Source organism: Equus quagga, chromosome 6 (genome assembly GCF_021613505.1).
Source record: "Equus quagga isolate Etosha38 chromosome 6, UCLA_HA_Equagga_1.0, whole genome shotgun sequence".
NCBI lineage: Eukaryota > Metazoa > Chordata > Mammalia > Perissodactyla > Equidae > Equus > Equus quagga.
In genome coordinates, this window is record NC_060272.1 from 101,846,730 (window position 1) to 101,862,378 (window position 15,649).

The following is a 15,649-nucleotide window of genomic DNA, read 5'->3' on the forward strand; positions in this document are numbered from 1 at the left end:
TCACTGAGTTAACATCTGTGCCAATCTTCCTTTGTTTTGTATGTGGGATGCTTCCAGAGCATGGCTTGATGAGGGGTGTGTAAGTCCATGAGCGGGATCTGAATCTGTAAACCCCAGGGTTGCCAAAGCAGGGTGCAAACTTAAACACTACACCACCAGGCCAGCTGCCAAGCGTTTACTTTTTTAATGGGGGTAATAAGCTTGTTTTTTTTTATCATAATACTCAGCACACAGTAGGAACGTGTTTAGTACTATTTGCACTCTATCTTGCACAATGTTACGAGAAAATGGACTTCAAATCCAAATAAACAGAGTAAACAGACAACACATAGTGATTTAAGTAGAATAATACAGAGCAAAGACAGAAACAGATTATAAGGTCATCTCCAATTCTTCACAACAGTAATTACTCAGCCTGTCATTAAAACCACCTTGGTGTCTTCCTTCCTACCAGAGCCCTCAACACATACACCAGGTTTTTACTGTAGAAAGTTTGGAACGTACAGAAGAGTATAAAGAATGTATATTTATACATCTTAATTATCTCCAGTAATTCTATCATACAGAGATAACTATTGTTAACATCTCAGTTTATATCTTCCAAACCTATTATATATATGATTATGTTATTTACAATTCATTTTGTATATACAAAATTAGGACTGTCTTGTGTGCTGTTTTTGTACTTGTTTTTGTCACTACATATCTACTTTTTCCCCTGCCATCAAATTATCTTCTAAAATATGAAAAGCACGATTTTTGGGGGGTGTAGGAGGATTGCCAAAATACATTCATGGCCATGTGAACAATAACTAGAGGCACGGTCTTAAAAATCAGTACATCTCTAAGAAAATTAATATGCATAAGAGATAGTTGGCTAGTGAACAAATATATCTATGTCTTTATTAACATATACTCCTAAAAACTTTTCTTAAATTACAAAAAATGTATTTTGTTCTTTGTGTTACTTAGAAAGTAAAATTCTCCTATAAACATACCTCTCTCTAGGAGTTTGGTATATATTCTAATTATAATGTGCTTTTAAATGACTAAATAGTATTTCATCACATAGATTTACTGTAATTTAATCAATCCCCAACGTTGGGCATTTAAGCGATTTACAATATTTCATTATTATCAGTAAATGTATTTTGCAGATCCCTGAACATAAATCTGAGTCTTTCAGCAAAATCATGCTAAATTTATCATATCCTATTCTCATATACATATTATTATTAAAGTCTCATGAATTTCAATTCTCTAACTTCTTTGAACCCCAGTTGCCTTATCTGCAAAAGTAGGGGTTGGATCAGAGTTCTAATATGCTTCAATTCAAAAAATCCAAATTCTAAACATAGTAGATCCTTAATGATTGGGTGAAACAATTGGTGTATTTTTAGAAGAAACATGGGACCTATGAGACCCATGCCTTTCAAATGAGTACAAACAGGGTGTGTGTATGTATGTGTGTATATGTGGGGAGGGCATACACAGAATCATATAGAATTATCTTTCTGGAATATCCATTTTACTTCAGGCTTTAGGGACAAAATTTGGTTTTCTCCTGTTAAATATATAGGGTGAAATACAAAAATCACACTAATTTTTCAGACTAAAAATAGAATCTTTGAAAAAAATTTTGTACTTCTGAGTGTGCTGCTTTGAGCACTGCCTCCTAAAGTCAGGATTTATTTCCCACTTTATTAGGAAAGGATGTAAGGCTTTGATTAAGTGGGAAGAAGACTTGGTTAACTCAAATCATTTGAGAATTGGTATCACATTCTTAGAGTAACTAGGATATTTGAAGTTGTTCTTGGCCTTGGGATGGAAACACACCTTCACTCACTTCACTGCCTCATCTGAGAACTTGTTAAGAGGTTAAGGTTTGTTTGATTTTACTAATTCAAATCTGTCCCATCTTGCTTTTCTACAATTTTGTGAAACTTTCAGCTTGTTTCTTTGAAAACCAGAAAGCCAATGTCCATACAGCAGGTCTAGCCTCTATAAACATACCCACAGAGAGTATCGACCACTGAACATAATTTATATTTCTCATTCAATGCTTTATAATTTGGTATCCAATGGATGTTTTTTACTTTCACAATCATCAACCCTAATTCAGATACTGCACATATGTTCACACTATGAGCTTGCTTATAAAAGTTTTTAAAAGATACAAATTTCAAGGGTTAAGTAAAAAGAACTGAACCAAAGGCATCCAGATTTTTCTCTCACAGAAAGTTGAAGGAAAATCTGATGTATGAAAATCTGAATTATGGTATTTCAAAATCCAAATGGACTAGAAAGCAAGTTTTTCTTACCAAAATTATTTGTAGCAAAGTAAATCGCTATTCAGAGCAAACCTTGTCAGGGCCTTGCTTTTTTAACTCCAAAACTGACACACAACGTTCAAAGGACACCAAATGATGTACAAAGTAGACTCAAAGTAGAAAATCTAAAAAAGATTTCTCTACTTCTACTCTTTATATCCGAGGGGCAAATAACTTTTCCTTTACCTTCTTTTTCCTTCCTTTAATGCGTCAATTACATTTTTAAAATTAATTTCTTGAAAACGGCCGCTCAAAGGCCGAAATTGGCAGGCAGGTCCAACAGGAGGTCACCAACACGGTCCAATGGGCACTCACTCCGCCACGAGCATCTCTGGACCAACTCATCCCTCCAGCTAGAAAAATAAGGTGAACCAGCTCTCAAAGCGCCACGGCACTAGCGACTCAAGAAGACCAGCACTCTCAGTGAGACTTTCCTCCCGAAGCTCCCGAGGACCTGGCAGGTTCCCTGAACAGCTGAGAATGGGGTGCCAGTGATGTGGATTAAGGCTGTCCCAGGTAGAGAAGCCCAAGGTGACCTGGCCTACATGCCGACCTATATGACCTGGTGGATTTTTACGGTATGAATTAGGGCTGCCCCAGGGAGAGAAGCCCAGGGCATCCTCACCTACACGCCGATCTACATGACCAGATTCATATCTAGTTACACGACCGCACAATAACCAGACCCCATGTGCACTGAAATCATTTAATGACTTTTTACATCATCTTTTCTTTTTCCAGTAAAAATAAGTCACGTACCCTGTGCCTTATAAATTTAGCCCTAAGCCTCAACTTGGGGCAGCAGCAGGAGCTCTGACTGCCCATGGGTCCTGTCCCCATGCAGCAGCGGCAGCAGCTCTTCACCACCCATGGGTCCTGTCCCCATGCCTGCAGTTCTTCACTACCCATGGATCCTGTCCCCATGCAGCAGCTCTTTACTGCCCATGGGTCCTGTCCCCATGCTATTCCATACTATTCTCTAAATAAAAGAGCACTACTGCCAGACCTTGAGAGTCCAAGAAAATCTTTCTTTCCACTCCTCGGCTCACCGACCCCGCAACATCAGGGGGTTCAGGCCAGTCTCTGACTCTCGGGGAGTGACTTGAGGACCCTTTCTTCCTAGAATTAGACTAGAAATTAAAATAAAATGTTTAACACAGCCACCTGAGGCAACTTTCCAACTGAACCCACAGCATCTTCTCAGACACTAAGAAATTCGGTTACCATACCCCCCCAGTGGAAGTCGGGGACCAACCAAACCGCCCTAGCTTCAGCGGGCACGACGCCCCCGTTGCCAGCGGGCTCACCCGGAAGTGCTCGGCGGCCGGCGCGGCGGCGCGGGCGGGGGCGCGGCCACACCGGCGCACACGCGCGCGCTCCCCGCGGAACTCCCGCCGGCGGTTCGGCGCTCTCCCGAAGGCGCGCTTGGGCCGCCGCGGCCGCCGCCAACATGGCCGAGACTAGCGAGGAGGTGGCCGTGCTGGTGCAGCGGGTGGTGAAGGACATCACCAACGCCTTCAGGAGGAACCCGCACATGTGAGTGGCGCGCGGGCGGTGCCCCCGCCGCCTCCGGGGGTCGTCGGGGGCGGGCGGAGGGAGGCGGAGCCGAGCCTCGATCTGACTTCGGGCGGCGAGTCCCGGCCCGCGCGCCCCTCGCAGGAGGGGACAGAGCGAGGTCGCGGCCGGACCTCTGTCGGCCGCCGCGGGGCCCGCTTTCCGCTACCGGAGCGCGCTCCCGGGCGAGTCCCAGAAGTGACCTCGGAAAATCACAACGGAGCGACTTTGTTTCCCTCTCCCTCCCACCCCTTTGCCAGGAGTTCACGAAACTCGAAAGACTTCACCTGTGTGTCCACATCCTACATCCAAAAGTACAGGGGCGCACACACGATGTGGGTCGGTCTATGATCTGTACACACAACTCTTTTGAGGTTCATCCTGATCGTTGGTAAGAGGGGGTTACCGATCATCTTACTCTCAATCATCTTATTCTCGAGTAGCCAAAGGTAGTTTGAGGCTGCTTTTGACTTTTGTCTTGCTGGTCCCAAGATTGTCGAGGGATTCGGATGAAACAGTTTATTTTGAAGGTGAGCAGAGCATTCTCAAGAGTGTAGCTTGTGGGTCTGGTGTAAAGCAGATGAAACCTCGACACTTTTTAGCATTAGCTGATTCATAGTTGCAGGGAGCATATTAAGGCTTTTTGTGTCCAAACACTGCTGCCCTCTTTTAGTAGGACACCACAGGACTGACACACGTTATTTTTTCCCTCCTTCCTTTCCATTTTGCTTGGAGGACTCCGGGAAGATACCAGAAGAGACTATTCCTTCTGACACTTCTGCTTTTATGTAACGAGTGAAAAGGAAACTATTAAAAGAGAGAGATACCTACAGCATTATACAAAAGAGTTAGGAAGAAGCAAGATTGTAGCTCTTTTCCCATCCCTCCTCCCTCCAAAAGAAAGAAACATGGCATCCAGTTGTACTTTTCCCCCGCTTTATCTAATTGTTTGTGGGGTTTATTTTTAATATTTTATTCTTTAAACTGGAATACTTGAATTATTCTTTTTAAGCATTCTAACCCCTTAAGCCTTTCTACCTAAAAGAAGTGCCAAACCTACATCTGAATGCTCTTTTCCTTCAAGGTGATGCTTATAAAAGAATTAAGAAGCCCTCATATGTCTTGTTCCCTTGTGGCACACATTTGGAGACCTGCAACTGTGCCTCATTAAAAACAAAACACTGCTGGCCTCCAAACACGCCTGTCCCCTCTACCAGCGCCCGCTTCCTTTCCCCTTGTGACTGCTGCCTTTTTCAAAATGACTGTTTGGAATGATTTCCTGGCAGTAACCATAGTGGGTCCTGGGCCTTCTAAAGAATGCTTTGATGCCTTGTTGTGTGTTGGTCTTTTAATCCTTTTTTGAGAATGAGAACTTTAGTGCGGAGACATCCTCAAGAAAAAAAAGAAAATTGGACAAATGAAGGGCCTATTTTCTCATCATTGCTGTTATTTTTCTTGAAGAAATTATAGCAGAGGTTAGAAAGAAGTCTAATAAGTACAGTAAGCATCTTAGTTTCTCATCTTTGAGGTAGACTACAAAAGCTTCCAGTATTTTCTTTTTGGAGAAACTGAGATTGAGTGTTCCTTGGCTTGACAGCTTGACACAGTGCAATTTGGGACACATGCCAGTGCTTCTGGAGTACAGTTATTGAAATTCATAAAGGACTTTAATAACCCTCCTTAGTCATATTTTAATGGTGAAATCTCATTAATATGCGTAATTTATAATTACTAATAAGCATTTGGGTCATTCAAGATTTAAAAGTGTGAAGTAAGTTGGGCATTTGAAATAATTTGAAATAATATATAATATAGATCTGAACATTTAAATAGCCTAATTCATTTTTAATATTAATCTTGAGCTATATTTTAGTACATATTCCCTACAGTAACGATATCGCCAATAATATTACTACACATCTTTTAAAGTGTCTTATAATTTGGACTTTTTAAAATTGCTCGTATTTCTTCCCCAATCTAGCCCTTTTTTCCTGCAAAATAAAGAGTCTATAATTCTAGTTGAAAGGGAAAAAAAGAGATCATTTATGTTGAAAGTTAGTAGTACCTAATTACACTTTCAGTATTACAAAATAAAATTTTTCCTCCTTTATTTTTTTTTTCCTTTTTCTCCAAACACAGATTGTAATTTTATTAGCCAACATCTACTCCATTAAAGTTATTGACTTTGTCTCTGTAGAAATATTTAGGAGTCAAGATGTGGTGGTTGAGATGTGGATTTTGTTACCCTCTCTCAGCCTCAATTTCCTCTTGATACAGGCTGATGAGAACACAGGAAAATCATCTTATACAGTGTCTGGCACTTAGTTGCTGCTAGGTAAATGTTAGATGTAACCTGAATCCCTGTATTCCTCAGAAAATAACTGGCCAACTAAATGATGAATGTGAAGTACATTAAAGACTGAAAAATACCATACAAATGTTGTTTGTATTGTTGATTGCTAGAGTTTACTATTGGAAAAACAACTGAAGGCTTAACCCAGAGATGGGCACTAGCTTAATGTATGGACCTTAAATTGCTGTTGTGGAAGACAACTGTTTACAGTGCAGTTAGGGCCATGTCAAAGTTCTCTTATCCAGCAAGTTATTTTTTATTACTCTGTTAAATATTTACTAAACTCTCACTGTTTATGAAGTGCTGTAGGTACCATCTTCACAGAATGGAATAGGAAGAAGTATAAAATACAGTGCTTGTACGTAAGGCACAGAAATATCTGTGATAATGAAAATGTTCTCTCTCTGTCCTATTCAACATGATAGCCACTAGCCATATGTAGCTGTTGAGTGCTTGAAATGTGGCCACTGAATGAGGAACTGAATTTTAAATTTTATTTAATTTTAATTGATTTATACACAGTAGCCACATATGCCTAGTGACAACTATTGCACAGTGCCGGTCTAGCTGGAGACCAGAGACCTACCTGCAGGAGTAGTCAGTTAATCCGCAAAGCAGTTTATGGTAGAGGCTGGGCTAGCAGTACGGTGAGCAAGTGCTGTGTGAGTCTAATAAAAGTAGAAGGGAGGCTAGGTATGTCTTGGCCAGGGCTCTTAGAGGAGGTGGATTTTGAGCTGAACTTTGAAAACAAGGTAGCATTTACAGTCTCAGGGAGCCAAAGATCGCCACAGGGACAGTAAATTAATCCAAAGTAGCAAAATGTGATTGAAAAGATACTGTAGGGCCAGATTTTGGAAGTCCTTGACTGTCTGGCTTAATTTCTTTCATTCCATGCATGCATTCAGCAAAAGAGCACCTCTGTTTTACAGGGATACAATGCTAGCCTCTGTGCATACAGGGCTAGGAGCAGAATGTATGTAGATTGCTGAACACACCACCCATGGTCCCTGCCCTAATGAAACTTTAGACAAATCAACACACAGATTATGAAAAGAACCCAAAAGGATAAGAAAAATACTTCGAAATAATAATAACAGAGACAGGCCTAATTAAATGAGAAGGTCAAGATAGTTCTTAGGAAATAGCAGTTAAATTGAGACATGAGGGATGGATGAGTTGGCTTAGGGAAAATACACTTGTTAGGCAGTGGGTAGGCCCCAATAAAAAATTTTGAGTAAAGGAGTAGTAATGAAAGGCAGTTTTAGATTGTCTGCAAGTTGAACTGAAGAATAGATAACCATAGAGTCTTAATTGTCTCCTTATACTTGGTTTTTATCTATTTATTTAAACACTAGTATAATTGTAAAAGTTTGGATGTAGAGTCTGACAGTCCTGGATTTGAACCTTGGCTTGTCATTTACTAGCTGGGTAGACTTAGACAAGACTCTTTCTTCATCTATAAAGTGGACTTAATATTCCTACTTTTTAAGATAATTGTGTGGAATAAGTGAAATAGTGTATGTAAAACCTAACACAGAGCATCACATATAATAAACACTCAATATAACAGTAGTAATTTTGGTGGCTGTTTGCTAAATAAGGTCAGTAATATAATTTCAGTTATATACAAAGTTAGTGGCATTTTGAATTGAGAAAGCCTACGAGGTCTCTGAAATATCTTAATTTAGTCACCGTGAAGTTTTATCAATATGCAAGGGTCAAGTCCTTTAGATATTTTGATAAATTTCCTTTTTGGTCATTCTGGAAAGAATTCCAGTTTGAAGGGGAAAAAAAAACCCAAAATAAATATTAGATCAATAAGTTTTGGACCATTTCTTGAATCCTTGGGCTTTTTGTTTGGTCGCTCCACATTACACGGTTCAGTTTTAGTATTTGGGGACCATCCTTTCCTCCCAAAAGGGAAGCTGGTTGATATTACTTTCGTAAATAATAAGTGGGCCTACTCTAATTGATGATGTTTCTGAAAAGTGCAGACAGGAGAAGCTGTCTAAACATGAAGAACAAAGTCAATAGCAGTGTTATATGAACCTTGAACTTCATCTGGAAGGCAGTGAATCCACATTGTAAAGTGAAGCACTCAGAGAGATGTACCATGCTGTGTACAGTCTTTTTAAGTAAATATGTTGGTTCATTCTATGTTGCTGTTCCTTTGGAGCAGCCTTCGAAGGAACCTAAACAATGAGCGTCATGGTATCTCTTTGAGAAGACTAGAATTTGATCACTATTTCAAACCTGCATGTTTTTAGAAACCCTATGACCTTGGTAATGCAGGTATTTACGTGAGTATCCTTGTTAAGTACAAGGAATCTAAATTGCCAGAAACCTAAAAATACAAATAAGTGAAATTTGGTGGTAGTGAAAGCGTTAGAAATTTCTTATACTAAAGAAATAACTGGAGATATATTTGATATTTATAGCATATTTGTTGCAACCATTAAAAATGTAAAAATTAATTATGTAGGAAAATATTTAATGTGAATTCCATTTTAAAAAAGAATTATAGAAGAGTATGTCCAATATAATCCCACTTTTGTAAAATTCTTAGAACAAAAGGGTGTGTACCCAACCGTAAGTAGTGGTAGAGGGATGACAAAAGACTTTTTGTTTTTTCCCTGAGTTTTCCAACTTTTCTTGAGTATGAAATTAGAATTTAAATAGCCAGAAATCTAGAAGGAATTAATCTAAATCCTGCTTGCTTTCATGGATGTCTTTATCTTCACTCTAGAGGGTTTTGGGCTAAGTATTAGGAGGTCAGATTTTTAACCTAGCTGCCAGCTGTGTGACCTTGGGTAATCATCTTAACCTCACTGGACCTCAGTTTTCTCATCTGATAAAATGAGAGACTGGAGGAATGAGGTCCCTTCCAATTTTAAAATGATTCTGGAATGCTATTCTAAATTGTCTGAAAAAAAAGTGGACTATGACCTAGGGGACTAGGCATAGAAGTCTGAAGTCAAACACACTGTTATTTGGACGCTTACTGACCTACCTATCTTTATAAAGTAGACGTTATATTTTTAGGAAGCAGCAAAGCGCTGTGTCTTACAGTCAGATAACTTGACAAAGGCTTAACTGTCTTTGCCTCAGCTTCTCATTATCTCTTAACCAAGGAACTTTTCTGGTTGACCTCAGGCTCTTAACTGAATTAATAATAATATACTTTATCTTTGCCTGGCACTGTGTAGCTTACCATATTCTTTACATTGTATTATTTGCTTTTCATACTAGGCAGGAACAGGACAGCATTATTATTCCTGTATTTCAGATGAGGATGCTGGTGGCAAGTAACTTGCCAGATTCACTTTGACTGTGAGTGGTAGAATGGAGACTAACTAGAACCATGGACCTCTGAAGATCAAGTGCTTTTGTCTCTACATCCTACTACCTTTCTTTTAATGTTTTTTTCCTAGTGCTTTATATTCCCTGGTATGACCGTTTTCATTCTCCTTCGATGAGAGTGGTTTCTCATTCAAAATTGAGGTCTATTAGAGGCCGTGACATGAGATATATATAGGTATATGTCACATACTGACAGAGCTGGGAGTGGACTCACTGCATTAGAAAGATGTCAGAGGTCATGTTCTTTTGGAGAGTCAAGAAGCAATATTCTTTGAAAACTATTATTTGAATAGTATCACTGAAGCGCAGTGGTAATCAGCTTTTCAGGAGCAGGTATTGAGCACCTGCTACAGCAAAGCATTCTTGTAGTTTTTAATTGTTTCTTGGACTGATGGTACCAAACTAAAGTTTTTTATTTGTGCAGATGGCTCTGTCCTTTGATTTAGGAACCAAATTATTAGTTGAGCATTTTATTTTTGGTATGAATAGTGAGCAAGGCAGGTTTTTACATGGTGAATTTAAGTAAAAAATCCCTCCATCCCCCAAAACAGAGTATACCCAGAAGGTAAGATTCTTTTCTCCTTGGTACCCTAACATTCATGTTGTTGACTTGCAGTTCTTTGAAGTGCTGTAAGTAGTGATTAGATCTCAGAGAACAGACTTTCTTGAAATAATTACAGTGAGTTTATTTTTTTCTGTAATTCTAGTTTATTTTTTCAATGTTCTATTTTATATAGTAAAACCTGAACACCAGGAAACACCAGAGATGCAGACACACGTTAGTCAGGCGTACATCTAGATGTGGCTGGTTGTCCTAATAGTGAACTAGACAGAGCTGAGGTTAATATCACCAAATACAAATGCAAAAATATATTTCGAAATCCTAGATGTTGACCTCAGATGCTCTCTTAGCATTGCCTCATTCTTCTGACAGAACTTTATTTATATTACTGGAGTGGCAAATGTTAACATTTTATTATGGATATTGACACAACTCCCCAGCAAAAATATCAGCTCTGTGAAGTCAGGACACCTTGTTTTACTCATTTTTGCATTTTCAGAACCTAGCACTGTACCCAGTACATTGCAGTACTCAGAAAATGTTTAGATAATATTGACATGGCATATCAAAACACCTCTGAATCAACTGAGCCAGTTGTCAGGACAAACAGCCTGAGGTCTCAAACTCTGCTTGTGAGTTAAATCAGCTTGAAAGAATGGTTAGTGACTTGCAACCCCTAGGGTACTGCTGTTTATTGATATATCGCTGTGTCACTAATGAAGTGATCAGTAGAAAGTAGGTTACCCTTGAGCTCTCCAGTGTGGAGTGTCCAGGAGGGGTTTCATTTTAGTTCCACAGACTCCCACCAATTCGTGACGGCAGCCTAGCAAAAAAAGAGGACTTTTCTTATAACCTGTAATTAAACAAGTTTCCCCTCTTTGCATCTATCAAACTACTGTCTTGGCACAGGAATTCCAGGGACGTAATAGATGATGTCACACACAGCATCACTAGTTTTCAACCCACTCTAAAAACCATTTCTTTATTTAAAAAAAAAAAACAACTTCAAAAAAAATCAATTTAGACACTCTAAAACTATCGTTATTTATGTCAGCTCATTTTGTTAAAAAGTTCTTGTTAGTTATTCATTAATTAAAGGAAGGACATACCATTTGAGAAAGAATGCTTCATGTAGGCAAGAATTTTACCCTCGTTATAGTTGAAAGGCACGTGTGTGGGTTTTACAAAAACATTTTTGTATTTGCTGGTTCATTTACTGAACAAGTCAACTGCCCTACATATTGTTTATTAAATCTCGGCCTGTAATGTAAATTTTCACCTTAAGCTGAGGTGGATGGAGGGATGTAGATACTGCCTTAGATGAAAATGATCAAATTATGAAATGTATTTGTGTTTTAACAACATTTATTAGTTTCTTTTTAATTCAGAAAAGTAAAAAGGATTATAAAGAAGAAAAGAAAAAATGGCCCACAATCTCATTGACAAGATAACTTTTATTGATAATTTATTTCTGCTCCATGTACATTTATTAGCAGACAAGCATAAATACATTTTTTTTTCCTTTCTTTCTCTCTTTTTTTTTGGGGGAGGGGGGGTGGTCAGGAAGATTCACCCTGAGCTAACATCCGTTACCAATCTTCCTGCTTTTTTTTTTTTTTTTTTTGCTTGAGGAAGATTAGCCATCTTTGCTAGTCTTCCTCTATTTTGGATGTGGGATGCCTCCACAGCATGGCTGGTGAGTGGAATAGGTTCATGCCTAGGATCCGAACCTATGAACCCCAGGCTGCTGAAGCAGAGTCCTCAGAACTTTAACCACTCGGCCACAGGGCTGGCCCCCAAGCATAAATACATTTATTGACATTTTTTAAAAATAGAAATAATACATACAAGTGATTAGAAAATTTAAACTGTATAAAAATAAAATCCTTCCTCTCCTTGAAAGAAATTTTTTAATGCATATATGTATCTCTTAAAAAATATATACAGAAGGCTTTGTGCTGTACATTGTGTTTGGCATTTTGCTTTTTTTGTTTCATATGTCTTGGCACCATTCCCTACCAGCATATGCAGATCTACCTCATTTTTTACACTCTGTTACACGGAGAAGCCACATTTATTTTACCAGTTTTGTATTGATACACATTTAGATTGTTTCCAGTTTTGTTGCAGTGTTGCAGTAAACATCCTGTTGCTATATCTCAGCGTAGGGTAATTTCTGAGCAGTAGAATTGCCAGGTCAAAGAGAATGTACATTTAAAATTTTGAAAGTCATTTTCAGATTTCCATCCAAAGATTAGATCAATTTTCTTTCCTGTTAACAGGGAGTACAGCATACTGATTTTCCCTTACTCTTGTCAGTATTAAAAAACTGGTGTGTATTTTTTTCTTTTTTTTTTTAGTTTCTACCAATCTAGTAGGCGAGCTAAATAATATTTTTAAGAAAGGGAAATATGTGAATTTTTAAAAAAATACTCTAGGATTTGAAAAATTTTGAAAGGGCTAGTATTCTTAACTTTAATTCTTTTTCGTGTTTTATATATTAAGAGATGAAATTGGCCTGATCCCATGTCCTGAAGCAAGGTATAACCGGAGTCCTATAGTCCTGGTTGAAAACAAACTTGGTGTGGAGAGCTGGTGTGTCAAGTTCCTTTTACCGTATGTCCACAACAAGCTCCTTTTGTACAGAACAAGAAAGCAATGGCTGAACAAAGATGGTAAGTATGAACTCTGTCCTCCTTTGGTTTGTAGAAGCAGCATGGAATAAAGTGGGAAGAACCCTCTCTGAGTGTTGGCATTCCTGGATTCTAGTTCTGGCTCTTTCATGCACTCCCGGGCAGGTCCCCCACTTCTCTGTCGAGTGGGGAGTTTACACTCATCGGTAGTTTTCAAATTTTGCATCCATAAGTGATTGTATGGAAGGTGCTTCAAACAGGGTGCCAGGCCACCTACTGCAACCTGAGTAGGAAATTGGAGCAATTCTTCTTTTTTTTATTGTAGTTGACATACAATAGTATGTTAGTTTTAGGTGTACAGCACAGTGATTCGACGTTTATATACATTACGAAATGGTCACCATGATAAATCTAGTAACTATCTGTCACCATAAAATTAGAGCAATTCTAACTTTATCTTTTTATGCATTGGGGTCATTTATAAAATTTTATTTGAAGAAAACATCCTATGGCTAAAAAATGTTTGAAAATCACTGAAGAGGGCTCTGGTGCCTACAAGCTCAGATTTCTAATCCTTTCATACTTTATGAGCAATAGAACACATTGTGGTAGCAGTCCGAATGAGATAATGGAGGCGTGATGGTGGTAGTTATGCTGCGAACCAGCTCAGTGATTTATGAAGGTGAATCTCGATTAGCTCCGGCCCTCTGTGTCCTGTTCCTATGCTAATATGAGCAAAAGAAAACCACCCCAGCATTCGCTTCTTCCACTCCTCTGAGATTGCTCTTTGCTGCGTCAGACAATTCGTCCCACCTGGTCTCTTTTCTTAGTTCTCCGCTTATATGTGATATTAAGCCTCCATGTGCACAAATTCTCTTTACTTTTTAGGTAAAAGTAAGACTTGAGGTCTCACTTTTCTGGAGAGTCATCCAAGATCGCGTTCTGAACTGTTTTTGTACAGCTCCTGTCCCTTCCCACATACAGCAGTACCTTAAAAGTGCTCAGTATGCTTGGTGGCTAATTTGGACTGAGAAATTTGTTTCCTAGAGAATTTTAATTACCAGTTCAGTAGCCATTACCAAGGGCCTACTCATAACTGAAGCTGTTCTAAATACTTTGTGGGATAAAAGGTGAAAAGTACATGTTCCCTTTACTCAAGAAGCTTACAGTTGAGTGAAAAACAATCGCTTTGTGGAGTGTTGCCAAAGGTATGACATACCGATTTCCTTGTATTCTCTCAGTATTGTCCTTAACATACTGCATTATAGGTTAATAGCACTTTTCCTTGTTTAAACCAGTAGAAAAGGAGTCTGATTTGAAGATGTAATTTGAAATAGTTTCTATTTTCTGTGTTTCACTCAATTAGTCCTGTGACATATATTTCTTCATTATAAGGCTATGCCTGAGTTTATAGCATAGCTTAAGTTTTTGGCATAAACTTAAAGGTAAGGATATTTATCTGTTGTCAGGCCCTCTTTTGTTGTCCATTCCATAACTCTGTAGTAGATTTCGGTAACATTAAGGTGCAAAGTAACACCATATGAATCCATCGTTTTTTTTTTGCCAAACAAAACTGTATTCTGTATGTTCTGGTACACAGAAATGTATAATTGAACCAATACATAACTAACTCGGGGCCGGGAGACAGAAGATTCTCTTGTAGAGAAGAAACAGTGTGAATTTTAAAACATCAAAGGCTATTATTGTTTCAGATCATTATTTTTTGCACGTTTTTGTAGGCTAGCCTAACCTGCCTTCTTCCTGTAGCCTTCCACGTCCTTCTCTCCATTTTTCCCTGTCTGCAGGCTTTGCTGAATCTCCTCATCACGTCGTTTTAGTCTTGATGGGCCCTGGAGGACCCAGACAGAAGAGCAAATGGTTCAGCTCACTCACACAAACGGAACGTTGAATTCTAACACAGCTGTGCCTGTGTACAAAAGTAGCTTGATTTTATTCTAACCTTTTCCTCCTGGAAGCAGTTTTCAGCTTCACTTTTTTGGTGGGTGGGGACAGCATGATTTAGTGTGGTATCATATACTACTCAAGTTGTGTATTGTATTATTGGTAAAAATATGGAAGTGAATGTCTGATTTGACAGAAAAAGATAGCTGAAGATGCTAACGTAAGAGTATTCTGCCAGATTTGTGAACTGAAGCAATTAGAACACAGAGGTGAATCTTGCTAAAAAAAAAAAGTAAAAAATATTAGGAAAAAGCAGTTACTTCATGAAAATGCTGTATGTTTAAAGCTGTTTTTATAGAGAATATATGTATAAAAAGAGCCAAGTGAAGAAAGCTGGCAATTTAAGGACAATTTCAGAAATGTCAGTGTCTGTGTGATTGATCATGCCAAAATCCTAGGCACCTCTGAAGAATGTATTCTGTAACTGAAGGTGACCTTTATTTTGGGGATAGATTTTTTTTGTTTTAACCAAACTGAATTCATGCTCTCATTAATGTGCTGAATTCCTTAGATGTTTGGAGAGCATCTCTATTAGTCAGGATTCTCCAGAGAAACAACCAGTAGAAAATTTATGTATTTGTAAGGTTTTATATAAATACATATAAAAGATTTATTGTGACAAATTGGCTCACGTGATGATGGAGGCTGAGAAGTTCCATGATCTGCTCTCTGCAAGCTGAAGAGCCAGGAAAGCCGGTGATGTAATTTAATCTGAGTCTGAGGGCCTGCGCACCAGGGGAGCCAGTGGTTCAAATCCCAGTCTGAAGGCTGGAGAAGATATGATGAGATATCCCAACTCAAGCAGACAGACAGGAAGTTAAAAAAGATGGTGAATTCCTCCTCCTTCCTCCTCCTGTTCTATTCAAACCCTCAACAGATCGGATGATGCCCACCC

At 38.7% G+C, this 15,649-nt stretch overlaps 1 protein-coding gene across 1 annotated transcript in view; it reads left to right on the forward strand.

Moving 5' to 3' along the window:
• Positions 1-3,692: 3,692 nt before the first annotated feature.
• PTAR1 (protein prenyltransferase alpha subunit repeat containing 1) overlaps positions 3,693-15,649 on the forward strand; it is a 49,965-nt gene continuing 38,008 nt past the window's right edge. Inside the window, exons 1-2 of the mRNA XM_046664434.1 lie at positions 3,693-3,866; positions 12,665-12,834. Coding sequence (XP_046520390.1) covers positions 3,781-3,866; positions 12,665-12,834 — 256 coding nt within the window. The 5' untranslated portion in view covers positions 3,693-3,780. The remainder of the gene's footprint in view (positions 3,867-12,664; positions 12,835-15,649) is intronic.